This window comes from Rhinolophus sinicus, linkage group LG05 (genome assembly GCF_036562045.2).
Source record: "Rhinolophus sinicus isolate RSC01 linkage group LG05, ASM3656204v1, whole genome shotgun sequence".
Taxonomy (NCBI): domain Eukaryota; kingdom Metazoa; phylum Chordata; class Mammalia; order Chiroptera; family Rhinolophidae; genus Rhinolophus; species Rhinolophus sinicus.
This window is the reverse complement of record NC_133755.1, coordinates 153562827-153583849: the sequence shown is the minus strand read 5'-3', so window position 1 is coordinate 153583849 and position 21023 is coordinate 153562827. Positions and strand designations below refer to the sequence as shown.

General features: G+C 34.2%; 1 protein-coding gene across 6 annotated transcripts in view; it reads right to left on the bottom strand.

Annotated features, from left to right (window-relative positions):
* Nucleotides 1-21023, bottom strand: part of LAMA2 (laminin subunit alpha 2) — a 535718-nt gene that overhangs the window by 503057 nt on the left and 11638 nt on the right. For 3 of the 6 annotated variants that reach the window (XM_074333561.1, XM_074333562.1, XM_074333564.1), the window contains exon 1: nucleotides 17265-17486. The exons of 1 other annotated variant lie outside the window; for it this stretch is intronic. In XM_074333561.1, the coding sequence (XP_074189662.1) occupies nucleotides 17265-17370 (106 nt within the window). In that variant the 5' untranslated portion in view covers nucleotides 17371-17486. Of the gene's footprint in view, nucleotides 1-17264; nucleotides 17491-21023 lie in introns of those variants that run through there. 2 more of the 6 variants (XM_074333563.1, XM_074333566.1) reach the window with 1 other exon arrangement.

The window sequence follows — 21023 nt, the reverse complement described above, 5'->3', positions numbered from 1 at the left end:
AATATGAGAAATGAAAACACGTCCATAGAAAGACCTGTACATGACTTGTATATGGCAAATTTATTGATAATAGCTAAAATCTGGAAACTGTCTGAATGACATTAACAGGTGTTAAATTAAAAACTGAGACACATTCATATGCTGGAAACTCTTAGCAATTAAAGGGGACAAAATCAAGATGAACACAAAAAACATGTCTGGCTTTTATAGACACTAGGGTTAGCGAAAGAAGGCAGACATAAAAAAAGTACATAGTTGGTGATTCATATAAAGGAAATTCTAGAACAGATGAAACTAATCAGACAAGAGCTGGGTAATAGAAGGAGACTGCAAAGAGCAAGAGGGGTCTTTCTGGAAAAGTAGAAATGTTCTTGTTCTTGACTGGGGTATTAGTTACGTGGGTGTGTGTATACAGTTGTCAAATGTCATCTAAATGTATACTTGTGTGTAAATTTTATTGTATGTAAATTATACCTCAAAAAAGTTGTTTAAAACAGACTGTGCTTATATGTCATACTGTAAATATCTTACAGTCCAGAGGAGTCTCATTTCCTCAGCTATACAATGGTAACCACAATTATACCAGTCCTCAGGGATGTCAGGAACAGTTGAAACAAAGGGACTAAAATGTCTGATATATAACTGGTACTACCCCTTTGACAGAACAGAAAAATAGTTAAAGCTTGTGAAAGCTAAATGGCAATGAGGTTTAAACACCATACAAACTATCTTTCCTAAAGAAATCTTATTACACACATCTACATAAACATGTGTAACCTAGATAATGATCAAAATACATATTGGAGAACAACAGTGGTTTAACGCATCAATTAGGCCAGGGCTCTAAATAATGGTTAGCATGAAGGTTGATGTTTTGGAAAAAGAGTTGCTTTATGTGGCTTAGTAGTTATACTACGGGAAACTATGACCCAGAATATAATGTATAATAGAGATTTTTGGAAGTTTCCTGGTTTCTAGAATTTTATATCAGCGTTCAGATGAGTACTTGTCAACCAATTTCTAACTAAACTATAAAAAGATTTATTATTTCATTTAGCTCATTAATTCCTTCATTAATAAAACTTTGCGTATAAGCAAAAGAAAAACATACACATCTTGGGGAAGAGACATTATTCTGTTAACTTCCACACATACACAGGAAGGCTAATCTTAAGGAGCTGTTTTTTTCTTTAACTAAATTAACAGTGCTTATTATATTCTGGCTTCCAGATGCAGAATAATGTTTCATGTTAATATGCCTAGTTTTTGACCTGACAATAATGCTAAGGACTCATCAGGAAATTCAGCCTCCAGATATTTGTATCTGGGAATATAGAAACAAACAAAAATGATTCTCCAAATTACTTTATCATTAAATAAAAAATAAAAAAATGCTTATTAAAACTGTTGCAAAGGGCATTTCTATTCCAAATCTGTTACTCTAAGTTACAGACAGAATGCCCTGAAACCAATCTGAAGAAGTAAGACTGTGGGAGGCACAGTGATTAAATATAAAGCTATCTCTTGAGGTAGTTATTAACTGTGACCCTCCTCCCAACCCCAGAGAGGAAGGAGAAGCATAGAAAGGAGAAAATGCGGTAAGGTTTAAGCACATAACCTAGTGCATGACCTTGACCTAGATGAATTTGAAATGTTCCTCCCATCAAAGTGGACTGAGTAGTTGTGGCCGAGGCATTGGTCATCCCCAGGTCTCAGACCCTTAAGGATACATTGGTTCTAGAACTAACAGCTTTCAGACTATCCCAGGGAAATTTCCCCTTTGGGTCCGATGCTCTCTAACAGACCCGCAATCCAAAAAAGGGATTCGTTGAAACTGGATGCCTACATCTGAGATCTTCTAGGGATAAATGAGGAGATCCCAGCACCCCAGCCTCCACAGCAGGAGTTCTGTCAAACATCCCAGAAACATGCATCCACATAAAACATCCTATACTAACCAAGCTTTGTCCCCTGAGGCTAAAACATTTTTATTCAGTAGTTACAAATACATTGAGAATATTTTCAAATGATTTCAGAAAGGGAAAAAAAAAAGAAATCAAGCAATGGAATTTAACAAAACTCTTCTATACAACTATGTAAATCAATAGTACTTTCTTGGAACAGAATTAAAAGCACATATAATACATTTGAATGCAGAGTATACAAAGACACTAAGATCTGTAATTCCACCATTAAATGTCAACAATACTGTAACCCACTTATTGTGCAGTCAGATATAATGAAATTCCATTTATAGTGAATGAGAATGGAAGTTTAAAATTACGTCAATGGAATGGAATGCACAAAATACTATTCCAGTAATGGTGAATGTCTTATTAGAAAGAAATCTTGGTGAATGATGATGATTTCATTGTAAGTCTCCCATAACACTCAAAGGGAATATTCAAAATAACATTAAATGTTAACATCAATACTTTACTAAGTGAATTATAATAAATTTAATTTATAATTCCCTAATATATGAAACCATACACAAATCTACCATGAAAGACAGAAAACGCGTTATTAATATAAAACAACACAGTATACAAATTCTAAGTTGTGTCTGGTCATATTTATAAATAGAATGGGAAAAGTAATTAAACATTTCAATTAAGTGGAGGAAGGGGTAAGAAGTAAACATACTGACCAAATGAATGGGTGTTTCCCTCTGGAGAACATAAGAAATCATCATTCTTTGACTAAATAAAAAAAATGCTACAGATTATCTATAGATTCAAATTTCAAATATCATAACCCTACCATACCTAAATATTGTTATAATGTTATGATTTTCATATTAGCTTTCCACTATAAAAAAATTGCTACTTTCCATATTAGAGAGAATTTACATAGAACTGAACACAGTTCAGGGATTTAGAAAATCTGGGATTGTATTGCTATCCCTTCTTATTTATATCAGGCTAGTCACTCATGTTAAACACTGAGCCCCCTTTACTCCAACTGTAGGGGTGTGCTGCTCTATATGCCACAGTACTCAAAAGCTTTGCATAAAGGCATAAAAATGGTGGTAAAAGAATAAAACATCCTAGATGCCAGATGCTACACAAATGTAAACCATATGATAGCAGCATGGTGGAAAAGGAGGCTGTAATTAAGACCATCAGACAGGATTTGATTTTCTCTCTCCACAGAAATCATGATAACTATGTTACGTAGTTACTTAAATTTAGACATTTAGTTTATATGCTCTGTTCTATCTAAAAGTTATATTAGTCATTGAATAGATATTTTAAGTGTTTAATGTTAAATCCCAGTTTTAGAATATTTAACTTGGAAGAAATTTGCTAGTATGCTAATAATTCTATAGTTGACTGCAGAGTTTCTTCATTGTTTGATTCATATTGTCTTTTCAATTACTTTACTTCTCTTACTCTATGAAAAATACCTACCAAGTGAATAGAAATTAAAGTGGCGTGCCACTTTTCTATTCCCTTTAAGTAAATTTGCAATTAAAAATGCTGCCATGGCCTGGTGAGGTCACAAAGAATTCAATCACTAGGTGCTTCAATTAGTATATATATTTTTAAAAAGAAAATATATACAATATCAACACAAATCCCACCTCTGCCATACTGTCAGCACATACTCATAGACACATAAACCAAGCAAGAAAGTAAGAAAAAAATCAAGTACATAATATGATGGAGACTTATACTATACATAACAATCTCTGGGACTAAACTGATAGAAGTTATCAGATACAGGTGGATTTATCACTGTGTACCTAGAGGAAATAAGATTTGACTCCACTTTAAAAGAAGAGGAAGTACAATGTTCAAAAGTAGGGTGTGCTCAGGAAAGAGGAAAGTGTGTTGACAGCTTAGGCCATTTAGTAATGGCATAGAAGGGGAGAATTGTCTTTCTGCAAAAAGTAAGTGAAACAGATAAATATGGAAAAAGTAAAGAGGGAGTCCTTTCCAAGTGATGAGCTTGGAAAGTATGGAGGCATTGAAAAGGAAACTGGTGAGGAGCCTTGAATATTAGTTGCTATGACACATTTACAATTATAGCTGGTAAACTCCTAGAAAGTATCACTTGTACTTAAACATTTAATTGGAACATCATGTCCTAGCATTCCATGAACTTACACCCTACCTTCATGTCCTAGCAAATTCTACCTTTGGTTCTCGCTCTCCTTTTTTGTTTGTTTGTTTTTTGTTTTTTTTTCACTTGAGTAGATATTGTAACTGCCTACATTGCATAGCACCATGTTCCTAACTATCTCCATATTTTTCAGTACTTATGTGTTCTTTCTTAAAAGTTAGCTCTCTTTTTTCTATTATTCCATCATTCAGTATTTAGTGTGACAACTCTATGTGCTCTGTGCTATGCAATGAAGATAAAATAGTAACAAAACAAACCTGGGCCCTGCTCTCAAAGGTCTTATCTTGTCCCACGTTTTCTCAAATTTACTCCTGTAAGAAAAAGTCCTCATTTGCTGAAGGAACAGCTCTGCCTTGCCTAACATTAGAGTTCCATTATTAAAATCAGAAGAACACACGTACCATGTTTCTTGAACTGCAAATCTCTTAGATTAATTCTAAGTATGTTACCATTTTGATTGTAAATAACTCTAAGGAAGAAATCACATCTAAGGGCACAGTACATGCATTATATTATGGAAGCCTGGTGAATAGATTTTTTTGTTTTTTGTTTTTTGTTTAAGTTTTTGTTTGTTTGTTTGTTTGTTTGTTTGTTTGTTTGTTTGTTTTAAATAAAAAGGACTTTGGTGGTGTCTAAGAAAAAAGAAATAAAAATGGAAACAGATGCCAATCAAGTCACCCTAGGAAAGTTATCTAGATTCTATTCCTAGAATTTACATCTTAAATGGTCATTTGAATTTTATGTATTGTAATTTTAATCCAAAAAGGCCTCACATATAGAAAAGTTCTAAGTGAAAAAATATACATTCCTTACCCAAAGTTTTAAAATTGCTCAGTTCTTATGGAAATATCCTCAGGAAAAAAACAACAAGTATCTCAAGACGTAAGATAATTTAAAGTAGTCTCACTTTCTAAAATATTTTATTTATCACCTAAGTGGTATTGAAACAATACATTATATCTGTGCACTTTGTGTTTCAGTATTTGTGAAAATGTACATCTTATAAAAATACTTATTCAGACTATAAAAACATTAGGAAAAAAGTACATGTAAAATTTTTTTAAAAGAAACCTTTTTGGTCTATCCAAAAAGAATGGCTTCTTTATTCATTGTACATTTTTTTTTTTTAATGTATACCTACCACATGACAGACTAGAGACTGGATGTATAGCAGTAATTAAAAATAAAGGACAAAATATCTTATCATTGTGAAACTTACTTTAGTAATTTCTAACTGTTAAATATCTGAAGATCTTAGAAGAGGAACTAGTTAATGAAATGCCCTTCTCGCTTTCTGCAATAGCAATAGCTTTTGAAGTTTGTCTAAAACATGAAGAGCCTGAATACAGTTATGCACTGATTCAAAAGAAAAAAAAAAGAATTATGGACCTTCTAGGATATGACAAGTGAGCTGAGAGGGAATAGTTTGGTCCAAATGAATTAATATGTAAAGATAAAATTTCAGATCCTAGATAAGAAACTTTGCTTAGCACCTTTTAAGTAGCATCATGTCAAGAACGCTTTGGATAAAATCAGTCATTGAAAGTTGAATGAAACATATTTTGTAGAAGCTTGACGAAGATATAATAAAGAGAAATGCAAAAGGCATTTCTGAACAATTTAAAAAATATCATTGTCTATAATAAAGTATAGCTATAGCTGCAAAACCAATCTAGAAAGGATACGCATTTTTAAAATATTTCCCTTCAAAATAAAATAAAATGAAATAAAGTAAGATAAAATAAAAATAAATTAATAAACAAAATATTTCCCTTCTACACCAATAACTTTTTCTATGTTACTGGGAGGTATAGAGGTATATTGGGGGAGGAGGAGGAGAGGAGGAAGGAAGATTAAGTCATGTTACTCACCAGGACATGGATTCCACATTATCTATTGACTTTGTCTAACAGTAAATGGTTTCTTACAAGAAGAAAAAAAAAAAAATGAGAGAGAAAGAGAAAAGTCTGTTAAATATCAATTCTGACCAGTACAAAACCAATCCAATGATTAAAGATACATTCCACTGGAAAAAGAAAAGGTAGGTTGAGCTCGAAACACATGAACTTGAAAAACTGAGTCATTTAAATTATGATACTAAAAGTTCTGAGGAATTTGTCCAATTAATCTGGAAATACCTTGTAAATTCATGTTCTAACCCATCAGTGTTTGATAACCAAGCTCTACAAATCTGAATTTCTTGCCTATCAGGACAGTGGGGGACAGCTTGGCTGAACAGTGAAAATTTTGGTCAAAGGATAAATCCTTAAGTCTCTGGACAACATATAACAAACCAAGAGAAAGAAAACAGCTCTACTATTTGACATCTCCATAATGGTTTTGATGAGATGGGCAGAGAGTAAAAGATCATATTTTGGATTCTAAATATTACAAAACCTCTTGAATGCTTTTTGAAAGCACAAAACTTTCAGAGTTTAGGGGGAAAATTAAATAAACCTCATTATTCAAGAGATACATGAGAACCAGTGCTTCTAGCAAGGATTCTTCTCTTCATGAAAAGCATCTAAGTCCCTTCCTGATATGAATTCGGGAGCTCAATAAGGTCCAGATAACTCCTCTGTTAATATTCAGGATTCCAAATGTTAGCATTCTTCCTTCGTGTTAAACCTTGGTCATGAGTTCACTTTTTAAATCCACTAGGGATGAACAGAATATTCCTAACTTTGCCAAATGAAGTATTTCTCTTTCTAGTTGGGCAAAGGAAAGGAAACAGGGAAGATGGCATGGAGATGAAGTTATAACATCACACATGAGTAAAACTGTTTCCAAATGCAAAAAAGACAAGCGGATTTTAACATAACAGAACAGAAAAAGAATATTGCTACATTTTTTTAAAAAAAGAATATTGCTATAATTTTTTAAAATATATTGCTATAATTTCAGATACCAAATTGCAGCCAATCTTTAAAAAACTATCGCTTACTGGGTTTTGATGTAGACTCAAAGATTTATAGCTATCTTAAAAAGTATTAAAATAGTCCTCCCTTTTCCAATAACATGTCTGTATATGTTGTTGTATTTTTCATACATTTTAACCAAAACAACATATCATAATAATTTGAATGCAGAGGCAGAAATAAGAATCTAGTTCTCCTGTGTTAAGTCAGACATTAAAGTGGTTTGAGAACGTAAAAACAAAACAATACCATTCTTCTATATATTTTTTGTTTTGGAAGATAAAATTATTTTTTATGAAACTATGTTAAGTTTGTCAACATGTAATTATTATTACTCTACTTTTAAATGAATTAATAAACATTTTTAGATTTCCCAATTTTCATTTCTAAAACAATAAACCAGTATAAATCAGCTTGTGATTTTTAAGAGTATAAAGGAATCTTAACACAAAAAATTGAGAACCACTGGATTGAAGATAGTAACTAATCTTTATGGAGCGCTTACTATGTGTCATACATTTTTCTAACACATTACATATTTAAGAATTGTTTAAAAAATAGTATATCAATCCCTAATGCATGTCCAAAAATGAGGGATTCCTAGAAAAAATGTTTATTATATCATATTTGAAATATAAGTAGCAACAAAGTATTGCTAAAATTTCCATCCCGTTGCCTGTTGAAATCACTTCTCACATTGAGCTACTAACGTAACTATTAGCTAATTATAGGACCTTTTGTTTCTTCCTATCTCTGTTACTGACTTGTGTGACCTTGACAGAATTCTTCAGTCTCTCTGCAGCGACATAAATAGTTTACCATCTATAATCTCTTAGGGTCTACTCAAGGAAACTTAGAATGTTTTGTTCTCTTAAGCAAAAGGGATGTCATATGCACTGCAAATACCATCTTTTAGAACTTTGTGATCAAATAATAAAGGTGAAAGAAGAGCTAATATTAACTGGTTAGCTGTCAAGTATTTTCACATATATTACTATTTTACTAATAGAAAATTTAAACTCCATTGACTCAGGTTTTTGCTCTTAGTAAATAAAGTGGTAACATGGATATGACTCTAATTCTTTCCATCTCCCAAGTTCGTACTTTTTCTACTATTCAAGGTTACCTCCAAAGCAGAGGAATGTATATGGAAATTGAAGGTATAAAGAGGTATACATTAATATGAGTATTTTTGTAGGCTAAGATATGAAGTTCAGAATAGTGAAATACTAATACACAAATTCGAATTAAAACTAAATTTACGTATTTGTGTTTTCAAGTATATGAACAAATTCCGTCATAAATGGCCTCAACTAAATTTGGTATACCACATTATTGGAGAAAAATGCTGCTTTAAGCCAGAGCATTTCTTAGCACCAAGACAGTTTTTAGACTTATTTCATTTTTCTTGAAGCATGTTGAAAATTCACATACATTGAAGACCTAATAGATGCTGCATGTTTTATATTCATTATTTTATATACTCCTCACAAGAAACCAATGAGATAAAGTAGCTACATGAAATGACAATTGCACTACTTCTTGTTCTTCTTCATACTTTCAGCTTCATCCAGTAATTTAAAAAGGTAGATCAGGCAATAAGCCAGAAAATTATGGCAGCTATACAGGCTTTTGAAAAAATATATTTGATGTGGCAAACTGTACTAACCTTAAGTCCACTTTAGAATAAGACCTTATATGTTATAAGCAACTTAAAAGGGATTTCATCTTAGAGTTTTAACAGTACAGCTACCATACTGAAATATTTAATGATCCCATTTGCAATTTATTCTGTGGTTCATGATCATTTATCAAGGCAACAAGGCTTTTCTGCAAATTCAATTTTTAGATTCCCTTATTCTAGATTTTTTGATAAAACTGAAAATCTAATGAGTTAAGAAAACAAATCAAACGGCAATATACTAAACACCTAATTAGGTACTGTGAATTCTAAACTATAAATGGTACATACATACATGCATACATACTACTACATGCGTGCATACATACATCCACAAACAAACCCTCTCAAAATCTAGTAGATATGCAAAATTTTCTGTCTTAACTGAAAATCAACTTGAAATGAAACTCTTTCAATCTTTTTTTATGAATATGTCAGTATTCTACACTTTTTCAGAAGGAATTATGATATTTGCTCTGATTCTTAGGTACATCTGTTTGATTCTTGCTCTTCTCAGTCGCTGACATATATATTGACTTTTTTTGGTAAAAGAATTCACTATAGCATTATAAATCCCATTAGGTTTCTAGCCTGCTGAAGTAATTTCTGTATGAGGACTTCAGAAAAGGCAATAATCAATTAATACTCTCTTACAGTCCAGCATCTAGTAATCCAAACACTAAAAATTTAGATACTGAAATTTGATGAATACTTTTAAATGTACGCATAGTTTTAAATAATGTGTGTATAATTTCTGCATAGTTTTAAGTAATGTGTGTGTGTGTTTAAATGAAAAAGATCCTTGAAGATTACACGTTATTGCTTTAAAATTTATTTTTCTTCCATAATACCTAGTGAATGTCGCGTTTCAAATTAGACTACTAAAATAACTCCTAAAGGGAGATACGACTTTTTTTTCAAGGTATTTTATAAAAGATAAAGAAGGATCAAAAACTCCAAAAGAGATGACAATGTTGGATCCATAAAATCAGAAGAAGGAACATACTCTAATTTCTAATTCTAAAATCAGCATTGGAGTTTGTGTTTGTCTTTGAAACGTTGCTAGGCATCGATTTTCCTTCTATAAAATGAGGATAATTGTGTTAACCTACTGAACAGATCAGCTATGTCAATAAATGTGTTAATGCTCACAGTGTGCTAGCTAGTATTCAACCAATCCAAAGCATCGGGCACTCAAAACGCAGTGACTCTAAGAACCATAGGGAGACACACCACATGGTGGTCAAATGAGAGGACCACACAAGGACAGACATTAACATTGCATAAGGTGCCTTTCGTAAGTGCCAGGCACCAAACAGTTCCTCAGGTCTTCGTCATTTGTGATTTGCATAGATTAATTTGCTATTTGAACTAGATTCGGTCTGTCACAGAAAGCCAGTGTTATGAGTAATAACACGCTGATAGATTATCCTCTAAGATCTTTTTTGGAATGTCACGTGGTCAAATAAAAGGCAAACAGCATAAAGCTACCATGTTAAAATCCACATTCAAGATAACTGGAAAAAAACTTTTTTTTTTTTTTGGCCCATATTATACATCTTTGACAAACAAACATCTAGCTTTCACTCACATGTAAGTTTAGATTATGCCTCAAAATTATCTTTAGATAGTAATTAGCAATGGTCTTTAATAAGAAAGATTAAGTGAAGTGTTGTCTCACATATCTTCTTAAAAGTTATATTTGTTAGAATCATCTCTTTGAATGCCATATTCATAAAAAGGATACTAAAGGAAAAAGAAAAAAAAAAAAGAAGGAAGAGAAGGCTAAAGGGAAGGAGGAAAGAGCAACAAGGGTAAAGGGAGGGACAGAAGTAAAACAGAGGAAGGAAGAAACAGAGAGAGAGGAAGAAAGCAATTTTCTTCACCTAAATTTGTCCTAAATAATAGAATTTAGTCAGGCCAAAATTGCATTACTTTACTCCTGAGGTTACTACAAGACTTACAATGATCCTTAAAGAAGTTATAAAAATCGAAACAGAGCATAGAATGTTTCTGATTGTAAAAATAGGTAACATTTCAAAGTTCATTTCATAAAAGAAGTCATCTGATCAATACATCATTATGTCATTTTTCAGCAACAGTATCTAAACTTTAGCTCTGATAGTGAAATGAATAATAAGAAAGAGAACTCCAACATATACGTATATCCATGTGGGATTTTGAATAACTTATTTTTGCTTCAATGTGCACATTAGTTAAAATTTCTCTAAGAAACCAATGGCATATTTCTAAGAACACTGGAGCAAAATGCAATGATATGTAGCAGTTCCCTTCTCTTGAGTTGCTTCAAGGTATTAATATTCTCTTAATCGTGGATTAGGATTGTGATACCAAATGAAATAAAAAAGTTTTACAAAGATGCATCTGATCTTTCCAATTATAAGATTGTTGAGGTAGAAAACTCTGGAATAGAGTCTCTTAAACATGCTCTGTGAATGGGAGGTTTGGTGCAGAATATGAATCTAAAATAATCCTACATTTGGACCACTGGTCTAGTGCAATGGATTAGAGCCTGCTTGAAAAAAGAAATATTAAACACAATTTCATTCACTCACTTAACTCCACTCCAAACTCTCCAATACCACCCATCTCACTCAGACTAAAAGGCAAAAGTTTTACACTGATCCAGCTCGTCATCACTTCTTGGACTGTCTCACTATACTTCAGCCTCAGGCCTTTATATGGGGAGAGTTCCCTGTGGGGAGACTACTCTTCCACCTGATATCTGTGTGAATCACTCCCACATCACCTTCAAGTATTTGCTCAAGTGCGACCTCAATAAGGTCAACCTTTATCACTCTATTTAAAATAGCAACCAACTTCCCTCCACTTCCAGAACTCCTGCCTCCTCTTATTCTGCTGTATTTGACTGTCCAGGATTCTCATCACCCTCTACATTCTATACAATACAGGTATTCATTATATTACATGTTCATTATATATTAATATTTCTGCCTCAATTAGAATATAAACTACAAGAGAGCAAAGATTTTGTTTTGTTTTGTTTTACTCACAGAACACCTTCATTCATTACCCACATTCCACTACACATTGGCCCAAACCTACCAATTGCCTGCACAAATCCTCATCTTTGAATTCGTTCTTACCAATTAGTAGAGTCCAGATTTGGTCTTCTTTCTGTCTACCTGGTATACACCAAGCCTGGCATGAGTCTTGAGAACCATGTGCCAATAAAGTTTTGTCTTTCTCTAATCTCTACCTTGTTTTTAAATTCACTACAACTGGACTTTGGCCTAAATTCCCACTTAGCTACCAACTTCAAAGGTGGGATGCTACACAAATACTAAACCCCAATCTTCTGTATCACAAGCTAAATAATGTGTCTGGACATTGACAACACTTTCTTCCTGATCTTTTTCAGGCTCCAGCTGCTAAGTACGGATCTGCTGCAAACTGCACAGATGACCTGTAGTCACCATTCTTTTATTATTATTACTACTATTATTATTATTACCCAGCCCGGAAATTCTTCCAGCTATGCTCTACCCACATGGTAGAATCCTACTGGATAGTTACGTTGACTGGAATCAAGCATACATTTGATATATCCTTTGGACTCTATAATTTAGACAGCTAGCCACCCTACTGATTTTGCTATGTATGTATAGGTTAGGTTGAAGTTCATTTTCTCTATTCTGGACCCCACTAGGTCCCAAGTCCTCCTCCTCCATTGTGGCCCACAATTGTGGCCCCAGGATTGTAAATCAGATTATGAAAGGAGATGTGAGTCTTCATATAAAGTTCAAGTTCATTTTTTTCTTACAGTTCACTGCTAGTCCAATTGGATCAAAAGAAGGAACAATGATTCAGTCTCAGAGGTCCAAGTTGAAAAATCTAGCACATTAGTCATTACCAATGAATAATTGGTATTTATTCAATATATGAATAGAAAAAGCGACACTTATCTGCTTTGGATAAATGGGGACTGAGAAAATACTGAGATGTAAAATCTAAAAAGTAAACGCTTTTGAATCATAGCTTTTACAGTATAGTTAAAAGGTATAAAAACTAAAAACCCTACTACTTCAGAAATTATTCTTCCTATTTAAAAAAATCCCTCCTATAAAATATGACTGCTTTTCTTACAGCCGTCATACCTGGGAATAACTCTTGGGATACCTATTTGAGTTTGCAAATATAGCTAAAGAAGGGTAACACTGTAGTTATTAGTGTAGGTGATATATTTCAGGAGCTATAGTGACTGAAGTGAATAAAGGAAGAATTGGCAGAGCAAGTGCATAATCCCTAGCAACTCTTGAGTTCATTTACTTTTCATGAAAATCTATGACACAAAATTTTAGGAGTAAGATCAGCAATTTGTATACACTGACATGTGAGATTAAAATTTATAAAATTCATGTTATTTTAAAAAATGTTACAACATCTGTAATAGTCAATATTGAATATGTTCTTATTCTCAGCTATAAATTTTACCTGTTATGAATCATTTTTCTAAACTATTAGACCAGTGTGTAGTGAACAAGTCAATAAGTTACATATGTAGAAAAAAAAAAAAATACCCCCCAAAAGTTAATTTCAGGTATATGGCCATAATAATTCCCCTAAAAAAATTTCAGTTAATCTATAAAGTCTTCTCACATTTTATAACACAGGATATTTTAGAACTGCAATTGATGGTGATATGGAAATCCAACATTAAATCTTTAAGTATGTTTGCCAAAAATATGAGAATCATCTCAAACATGTTTTTTTTATTATAAATGTGTTTAAAAACATTTATATACATTTAATGTCTTCTTGACATTTTTAAGAATTCAGAAGTTCAAATACAAGTTTGTACTCAAAAAAAAAACAAAAAAAAAACACAGAATGCAATACTAGAATATTGGACTTGGAAAAAGACTGGAGATTTGTTATGTCCTAACTTCCACCCTGTAGAAGCATTCCATCCCAAATCATCCCTGAAAAGCTGTACATTTGATCACTGTATGAACACTTCCAGAATTTAGGTGCTCCAAACAATCCAGTTCTTTCTGGACAGCTCAGAATGAGTAGGGGGAACAGGTTTCCTCCCATTTTATGGAACTCAAACATTCCTCTTTGTCATATTCTTCTTATGGATCTCAGTTCAGGTTTTAGGAAGGACATCTTAGTCTCTTTTCCATATAACAATCTTTCCAAAAATTTGAGGATACCTTATGATTTCTTACATCTTTCTCCAGATTAATAGTCTTCACTGGGAATAGCCCCCCTCTGAAAATATTTGCAGACTCCTAACTATTGTGCTCTCCCTCCTCTGAATTTACATCCGTTTGTCAATGAAGCACCCAAATGTGTTTTAACCAACAGACTCATCTGCTTCTATGAGTTTGTTTGTTTGTTTGTTTGTTTTTTATAAAAGTCAGTTGGTTAACATTTCTGTCACCATGTCATGTTATATGTTCAAACTGAACTTACTGCAGTTCAGACTTGTCCTTTCTTTGCATTCATTCCTATACATGCAAAGGAAACAACAAATTCCCAGAATAGAGCAAATGAAAGTATTTAACATCTAGATACAAATAATAAAACCAGCTTCATGTATGTCCCATTCACGGTCCAGGCTACAGAGACCTTTAAAGTTCCTGAACCTGTTATGACCAGCTTAGTCCCCACAAATCAATTTTGGACGACCTGCAGTTCTGATAAGCTTGGATTTTATGTTTTCCATCGAGCCATTACCAAGACCAATAAATATAAAGAAATCTCTCTCACCCTCCTAGAGACTTCTTTCCAAATTAATCTTGATCCACTATGCAATATTCTTTGGTAATTATTTTCAATCAGTTGCACTTTACCTACCACTACACTACCATTTCCACATAACAGTTACAAGAATATCAGGAAAAGATTGTATCTACTGCTGTACTGGAACGCAGAACCACTCTGACTATCATTCTCCTATTTTGTCCATCTTAAATCTAGTTAAAGAATTTCCTTGGAAAATCATTCTTGTAGAATCAATGTTACTCAAACTACAATTCAGTATGCTACAGAAATTACACAAGATTTAAAAATATATATCTGCTTAAGTTTCTAACTGAATTCAACATTTAAAAATGATTGTTTCATGCCAACATTCTTAATAAATCAGCACCGTACTAAAAGAGAAAGCCGTTCATTCTAACAAATTAGTGGCTGGCCAGGAAGGTCAGTGCTAGTATAATAGAAAAGAGAAAAGGGAATGATAGCCAAGAAAACACTTCTTCCGTCAAACTCATATCCAACAATCTTCACTGAGAACTTGCTTAAACACAACATTGAAAAGGAAAGAGGCCTCAAAAAGTAAATGGAAAGAAATCTTGGTACCATAAAAAGGGAACTTCCGCATAAACAAAACTAAAGGTTTTCTTAGTTGTTAAAAATTAAGTTATTATCAGTTGCATGAACTTATGAGTAAGTTACAACTACTCCAAGTCTAGGCTTTTAAACTTGTCCAATAAGATTAATAATAGCTGATGGTGAAACACGCTCATGTGCATAAGGCAATTTTAAATTCTTAAGCACTATCCAAGTTTAAGGTATTATGAAATATATTTTATATAGTTTTAATATTAGCAGAGTTCAAACATTTATCTTTAAGCCAGTCTCTAAATATATTGCAAATGATCTAGAAAATACACAATAATAGATTTTAGAATGTAGAATATAGCAGTCTATAGTACACTCAGTGTTACAGCTATTTTGCATAGAATTCCTTATTGTATACAGTGTCCAAGTTTTCTATCAGCAGAATGGCAGTATATAAACTTGCCCTTCTTCATTCACCTCAACCTCTACCTGGACTATAGAAATCAGAGTTAATTTTATATGAAATAAGAGAGGGGTGGAGGAAAGGGGCAGAGAGAGAGAAGAGAGGAGAAGAGAGGAGAAGAGGAGGGAGGAAGGAAGGAAAGAAGATAGAAGGGAATGGGGGAAGGGGGAGTGGAGAGGTGGGGAGGAGAGAAGAGGGGAGACAGCATAAGAGGGAAAGGGGAGGAGGAACACGCTGGGAAAAATTCTCAGGAACCCACTGGATGCCTACAGTGCATGCTTTGAGCTTCTGCCCCATTCCCAGCAAACAGAAAGACTGGTGCACTTGGACTCGTCACCCCCAGCTGCCTAACAGTATTCAAGTATTGTGTATTGTTAAAAACGTATCATATAACTCAGCAAGGTCAATGTATAAAAGTAGCATTTTTATAAATCAGTAGCCAGAGATATTATGAAAGTCACTGTCTCATAAATTTTATTAATTAAGCCACATTGACCTCATTTTACCTCTCAGAGAAGGAAAAGCAGGAAGAAAAAATCATATAGTGACTTAAGATCATTTTTATTCTGGGAATTTTAATCGGGGAGTTATTATTGTAGCAAAGAGCTTAGAGTACTTTTTTTTTTACTCCTTTTAAAATAAAATTATTCTGCTGGAAATGCTAGATTGTAAGAGGCGAACCCTTCAGAGCTATTAGACATAGCTTTACTCCAGTTATCTAAAAGAGGGATACGTATATTTCAAAAATTTGGCAGATTCAGCCTCATCAAAACTTTCAAAATCTGCTAACCTCCAGATTTTGTACTCTTAGGGTAAATTTTTATTATATATATTTGAGCCCAAATCTTAAATATTTAATTTTTTCTACTTTGATACATGTTTTCCAACTTGCAGAAATGTTTGCTGAAATAATGTATTATAAATTGTGTCTTAAAACGCTGCACATGTGCTTCTTTTAAAATTCATGATGATAAAATAACTCTTCAAAGACTCCCCAGAGTTTCATAAATGATATGCACATAAACATTAAAGCTCTCTGAAGAGCATAATTTGAGTTACATTAAATACAACTGTTTTCCAAAGTCCCCTGAAGTGTGTATCTGGCCATTGCGGTCTTAATTAAAATACCGATGACACAGAAGTCTTGTCTGCATTTAAACAAGAGGAGAAATTTCACTATATAATAGGATACCTGACATAGGATATGGGTAAAGAAAAGATGGGGCTGCAAGAGCCATTGCCATGAAAGAAAAAAGAAAAACAATCGCATACTTAACTACTTTACAAATCCTGTTCAATTAGTTGCAAAGTTCTTTAAAACATATATGTATTAGCTGTTCTCCATAAAGTTTCAAGATGAGTCACAGCTTGGGAAACCTTTCCTTGCAAGGTAGCAATCAGATTTGGAGAAACTTTTCTTTTTTAATTGGTTAAAAGTTTGCCTCTTGGAAATATTTTGGAAATAACTTGCAGGATGTATAGTGATAGCAATCCTCCCAGAAACCAATGCACAATGAAAAGCACTTCATGTTCTTTTGGGGAAGGAAGGCAATTCCTCCTACCCCACTCAGGCAGTTGAAAGTGAACTTGGTTCAAACTTAGCCCCTCTCGCCCCACAGCGCACTCCCCAAGGGCAGAACAAGAAAGCCGCCCCTGGCCAGCAACTGTCTGTAGAAGGGACCAGTGAGGAGTCTCGCGCCCCGAAAAAGGATGTAATCTAGAGTCCGTGCCTCCACTGTACCTTTTTGCTGATGCGCCTGTGGCTGCTGCTGCAGCAGCTGCGCCCGGCCGCCCCCGAGGCTCCCGATGAGCAGCACGACCAGAAAGACCCCGGCGGCTCCTGGCATGGTGGTGGCCCCGAACGGATCCACTTCTCAGGACCCGGAGGAGTCGCTGCCGCCCTGTCCCCTGTCCTGGCTTGCGAGCTGAGTGAGCAGCAGCTGCTGGGTAAGAGGAAGAGACAGCCCCCACTGGCTTTGGCTCAGCCGCCTACGTTGGAGGGTGGGGGGAGAAAGAGGACACTCCCCCACGCTCCCCCTGCCCACGCCCTCGCCCCACGGACGTCCAGGCACAGGCCCTTAAAGGGTCCCTGGTGAAAAAGGCCTTTCCTAGAGCGGTCCTTCCCTCTGAGAAGGGATCATTCCTTGCTTGATCTGTTAGCTAAACTTCTTTTAAATTAAAGAAAGTAATTGATGTGAAAGTACTTGCTGATCTGTAAAATTCCTGTTCATGGAAAGCATGATTTGTGGGAAATCTGCACAGCTAGAACTTGACCAAATCTGGGTAGCTCCTGAAAAAGGCCTGGCAAGGCTGTGCGCTGGCACTGTGTATCCAGGTTGGTCCACCTTGGTGACAAGAGCATCCCAAAGGCCTGGAAGAGTTCAAAGTTACTAGAGGGCGGAAGGTGGTCCTGGGGACACTGCAAACCGGGCCATAGCACTTACTGCTCGGTAGAATGCTGGCAGGTAGCAAAGGGAGGACAAAATAAGTCCCCTTGCTCCACTGCAGTGTTTATGTCCAATGTAAAGGTTAAAATTAAGGTTTTCGGTTCAGTCACAAGACGTTTAAAAAGGATAAAAGGCCTTTGCAATTGTTTCCTTTCAAAAATGTCTCTCTTCCAATCCCCGTTTCTTCCCTCTAAGCAACCAAATTTCTTATTTCCCCCTAGCCTCCACCCCTAGAAACAGGCCACCAGTGATCTGATTTCGGTCACTATAGATTATTTTAGCTATTCACAAGTTTCATATAAGCAGAATAATAAAGTGATAGTCCTTCACGTCTGGTTACTTTCACTCCACACAATGTTTTGCAGGTATAGCCAGGTTGTTGCTTTACATCAGTAGTGCATTCTTTTTCATTTCCGAGCAGCATTTCATTGTATGGCTATATCACACTTGGTTTATACATTTACCTATTGAAGTACATTTGGATTGTTGCAGTTTTGAACTATTAAGAACAAAGGTACTATGACTATTTGAATACAGTGTTTGTATGGACATATATTTATATTTCTCAATTCCTAAGAATGATATTGTTCGGTTGTTTGGTGGGTATATTAATGATAAGAAACTGTGAAATTGTTTTTCAATATGGTTACATCATTTTAAATTCCCTCAGTAATATAAGAGCTCCAGATGCTCCACATCTTTAACAATACCTAATATTTAATTTTAGTAACTCAGTGATTGCATAGTAGTATCTCACTGGCATTGTTATTTGCATTTCTCTAAAGATGCTAAAAATATTTTCATGGGCTTACTGGGCATTCCTATTCTTTTGTGAAATATTTTGTTCATTTTTCCTAATTGTTTTGTCATATTATTATTAAGTTCTAAGATAGACAGCTATAGATATATCCTGGAGAAAAATCCTTGATCAAATATACTTAATGTAGTACATATTATTGTCAGTCTGAGACTTGACTTTTCAATTTCTTGACAGCTATTGCAGGAGATCAAGAGGACTTGACTGCAGGTTGACCAGCAAGCTGGATCCAGGCAATTAGAGACTACTCACCCTCTCCCCTGGCCTTGGATTTATGTTCTGCCTGCCTTCCTCACACTAGAAGCTGCTTCAAGGATATACAGCCTTGAGAGAGTTACGTGTTGTTGAGACCATCTCGACTGTATGTGTGACTGAACCCAATTAAGACCTCTATATAAACTTTAAGATTCTGGTAGGCAGGTGTGAAAATCTAGTCGTCTTGCAGCTACACATGAGAAGCCTCAGATAATAAAGTTCTGTTACTTATCAAATCTGCTACCTACCAATCTGAAGTAGTCTGCCTCTTTGGTCTTATCTTGCCCTCTGTGTAGGGGACCAGTTTGTGAACCAACAACTGCTTTAGAAGAACAGAAGTGTTTAATTCTTATTAAGTCCAATTTATTAAGATTTTTCACTTATGCTTAATACTTTTTGTGTCCCATTTCACAATTTGTTGCTTACCCCAAAGTTGTGAACATTATCTTCTCGATTTTTCCCTAGAGATTTTATAGTTTTCACTACTACATTGGGTTTATCGGTTATTTCAGTAAATGTTGGTGTTTTGGGGAAAGTTAAAGGCGTAAATAATGGCTTTCTTTTTTTCTATGAAAATACCCCATTTCAGAACTGTTTGTTTGGAAGGATAGAATTTCCTCACCTAATTACCTTGTCCTTTTTTTCCAGAGGTCAATTGATCGTATGTGAGTCTATTTTTGGACTCTTTTTTTATTGACATTATATATCTTTATGCAATATCACAGTCTTTATTGCTGTAGCTTTATCGTTGCCTCAAAGTTAGATAATTTTGTTTCATAAAACAAATTGCATTTCCATACAATTTTTAAAATAAGCTTGTCAATTTCTACCAAAAAATAATGTAGCAGAGAGTTTGATTGCAGTTGGGTGGAATCTGTAGATACATTGTGGGAGAATTGACACTTTAGCAATATTTAGCCTTTCAGTTCATAGCGTGTCTCCATTTATTTACATTTTCAATATTCTAAGTGCTTCGTAGTTTTCAATGTATGTGTCTTCAACATACTTCCTAAAATTTATCTCTCAATGTTTCATTGTTTTGGATGTTATAGTAAACAGTATTTTTCAATTTAATTTTCCATGCTAATAGTAATACAAATGATTGTGGTTATAAACACTGGATCCCACAAAGTTATTAAAATCACTTCAATCATTATATCTTATGTCGTCTACAAATGAAAATAGCTTTATTATTTCCTTTTAAATCTATGTATTTTACACTTTTTTTCTTGCCATATTATACTAGCTATGACCTCCAGTAAAAACGTTGACCTTCAGTGGTGAGAGTAGACCTTTTTGCCTTGTTTTTCTGATCAGAAAGGAAAGCAGTCATCCATTGACCTTTAAGGTGATGGCTATAGGTTTCAGTAGGTGCTTGTCAAGAAGTTGAGGAAGGTTCCTTCTTTTGCAGAGAGTTTTTATTATGAAAGACTATTAAATTGGGGCAATGCTTTTACTGCATCTATTTAGATAAACATAATTTTTTCTTTGTTTGGTTAATATGGTGAATTACAGTGACTGATTTTCCAAAGTTAATCAAACTCATAGTCCTGATATAAACCCTAATTTGTCATTGATATATTATCCATTTTATATGTTACTGTTTTAGATTTACTAATATTTAGTTAAGTATTTTTATGTCTATGTTTATGAGGGATATCAGTCTATAGTAACTTTTCTTATAATATACATATAGCTGGTTTGGGTATCAGAGTAATGTCGGCCTTATACAATTAATTGGGATTTGGTTCGTCCTGAAAGAGTTTGTAGAATGTATACAATTTCTTCCCCAAATGTTTGCTAGAACTCACTAGTGAAACCATCTGGGCCTATAGTTTTCTTCTCTTGGAAGGTTTTGGATTACAAATTCAATGTTTTAAGTAGCCATAGAATGATTCGGATTTTCAAATTTTTTTGTATGAGTCTTGGTAATTTGTATATTTTAAGAAATGTATCTATTTTGTCCAAGTTGTCAAATTTA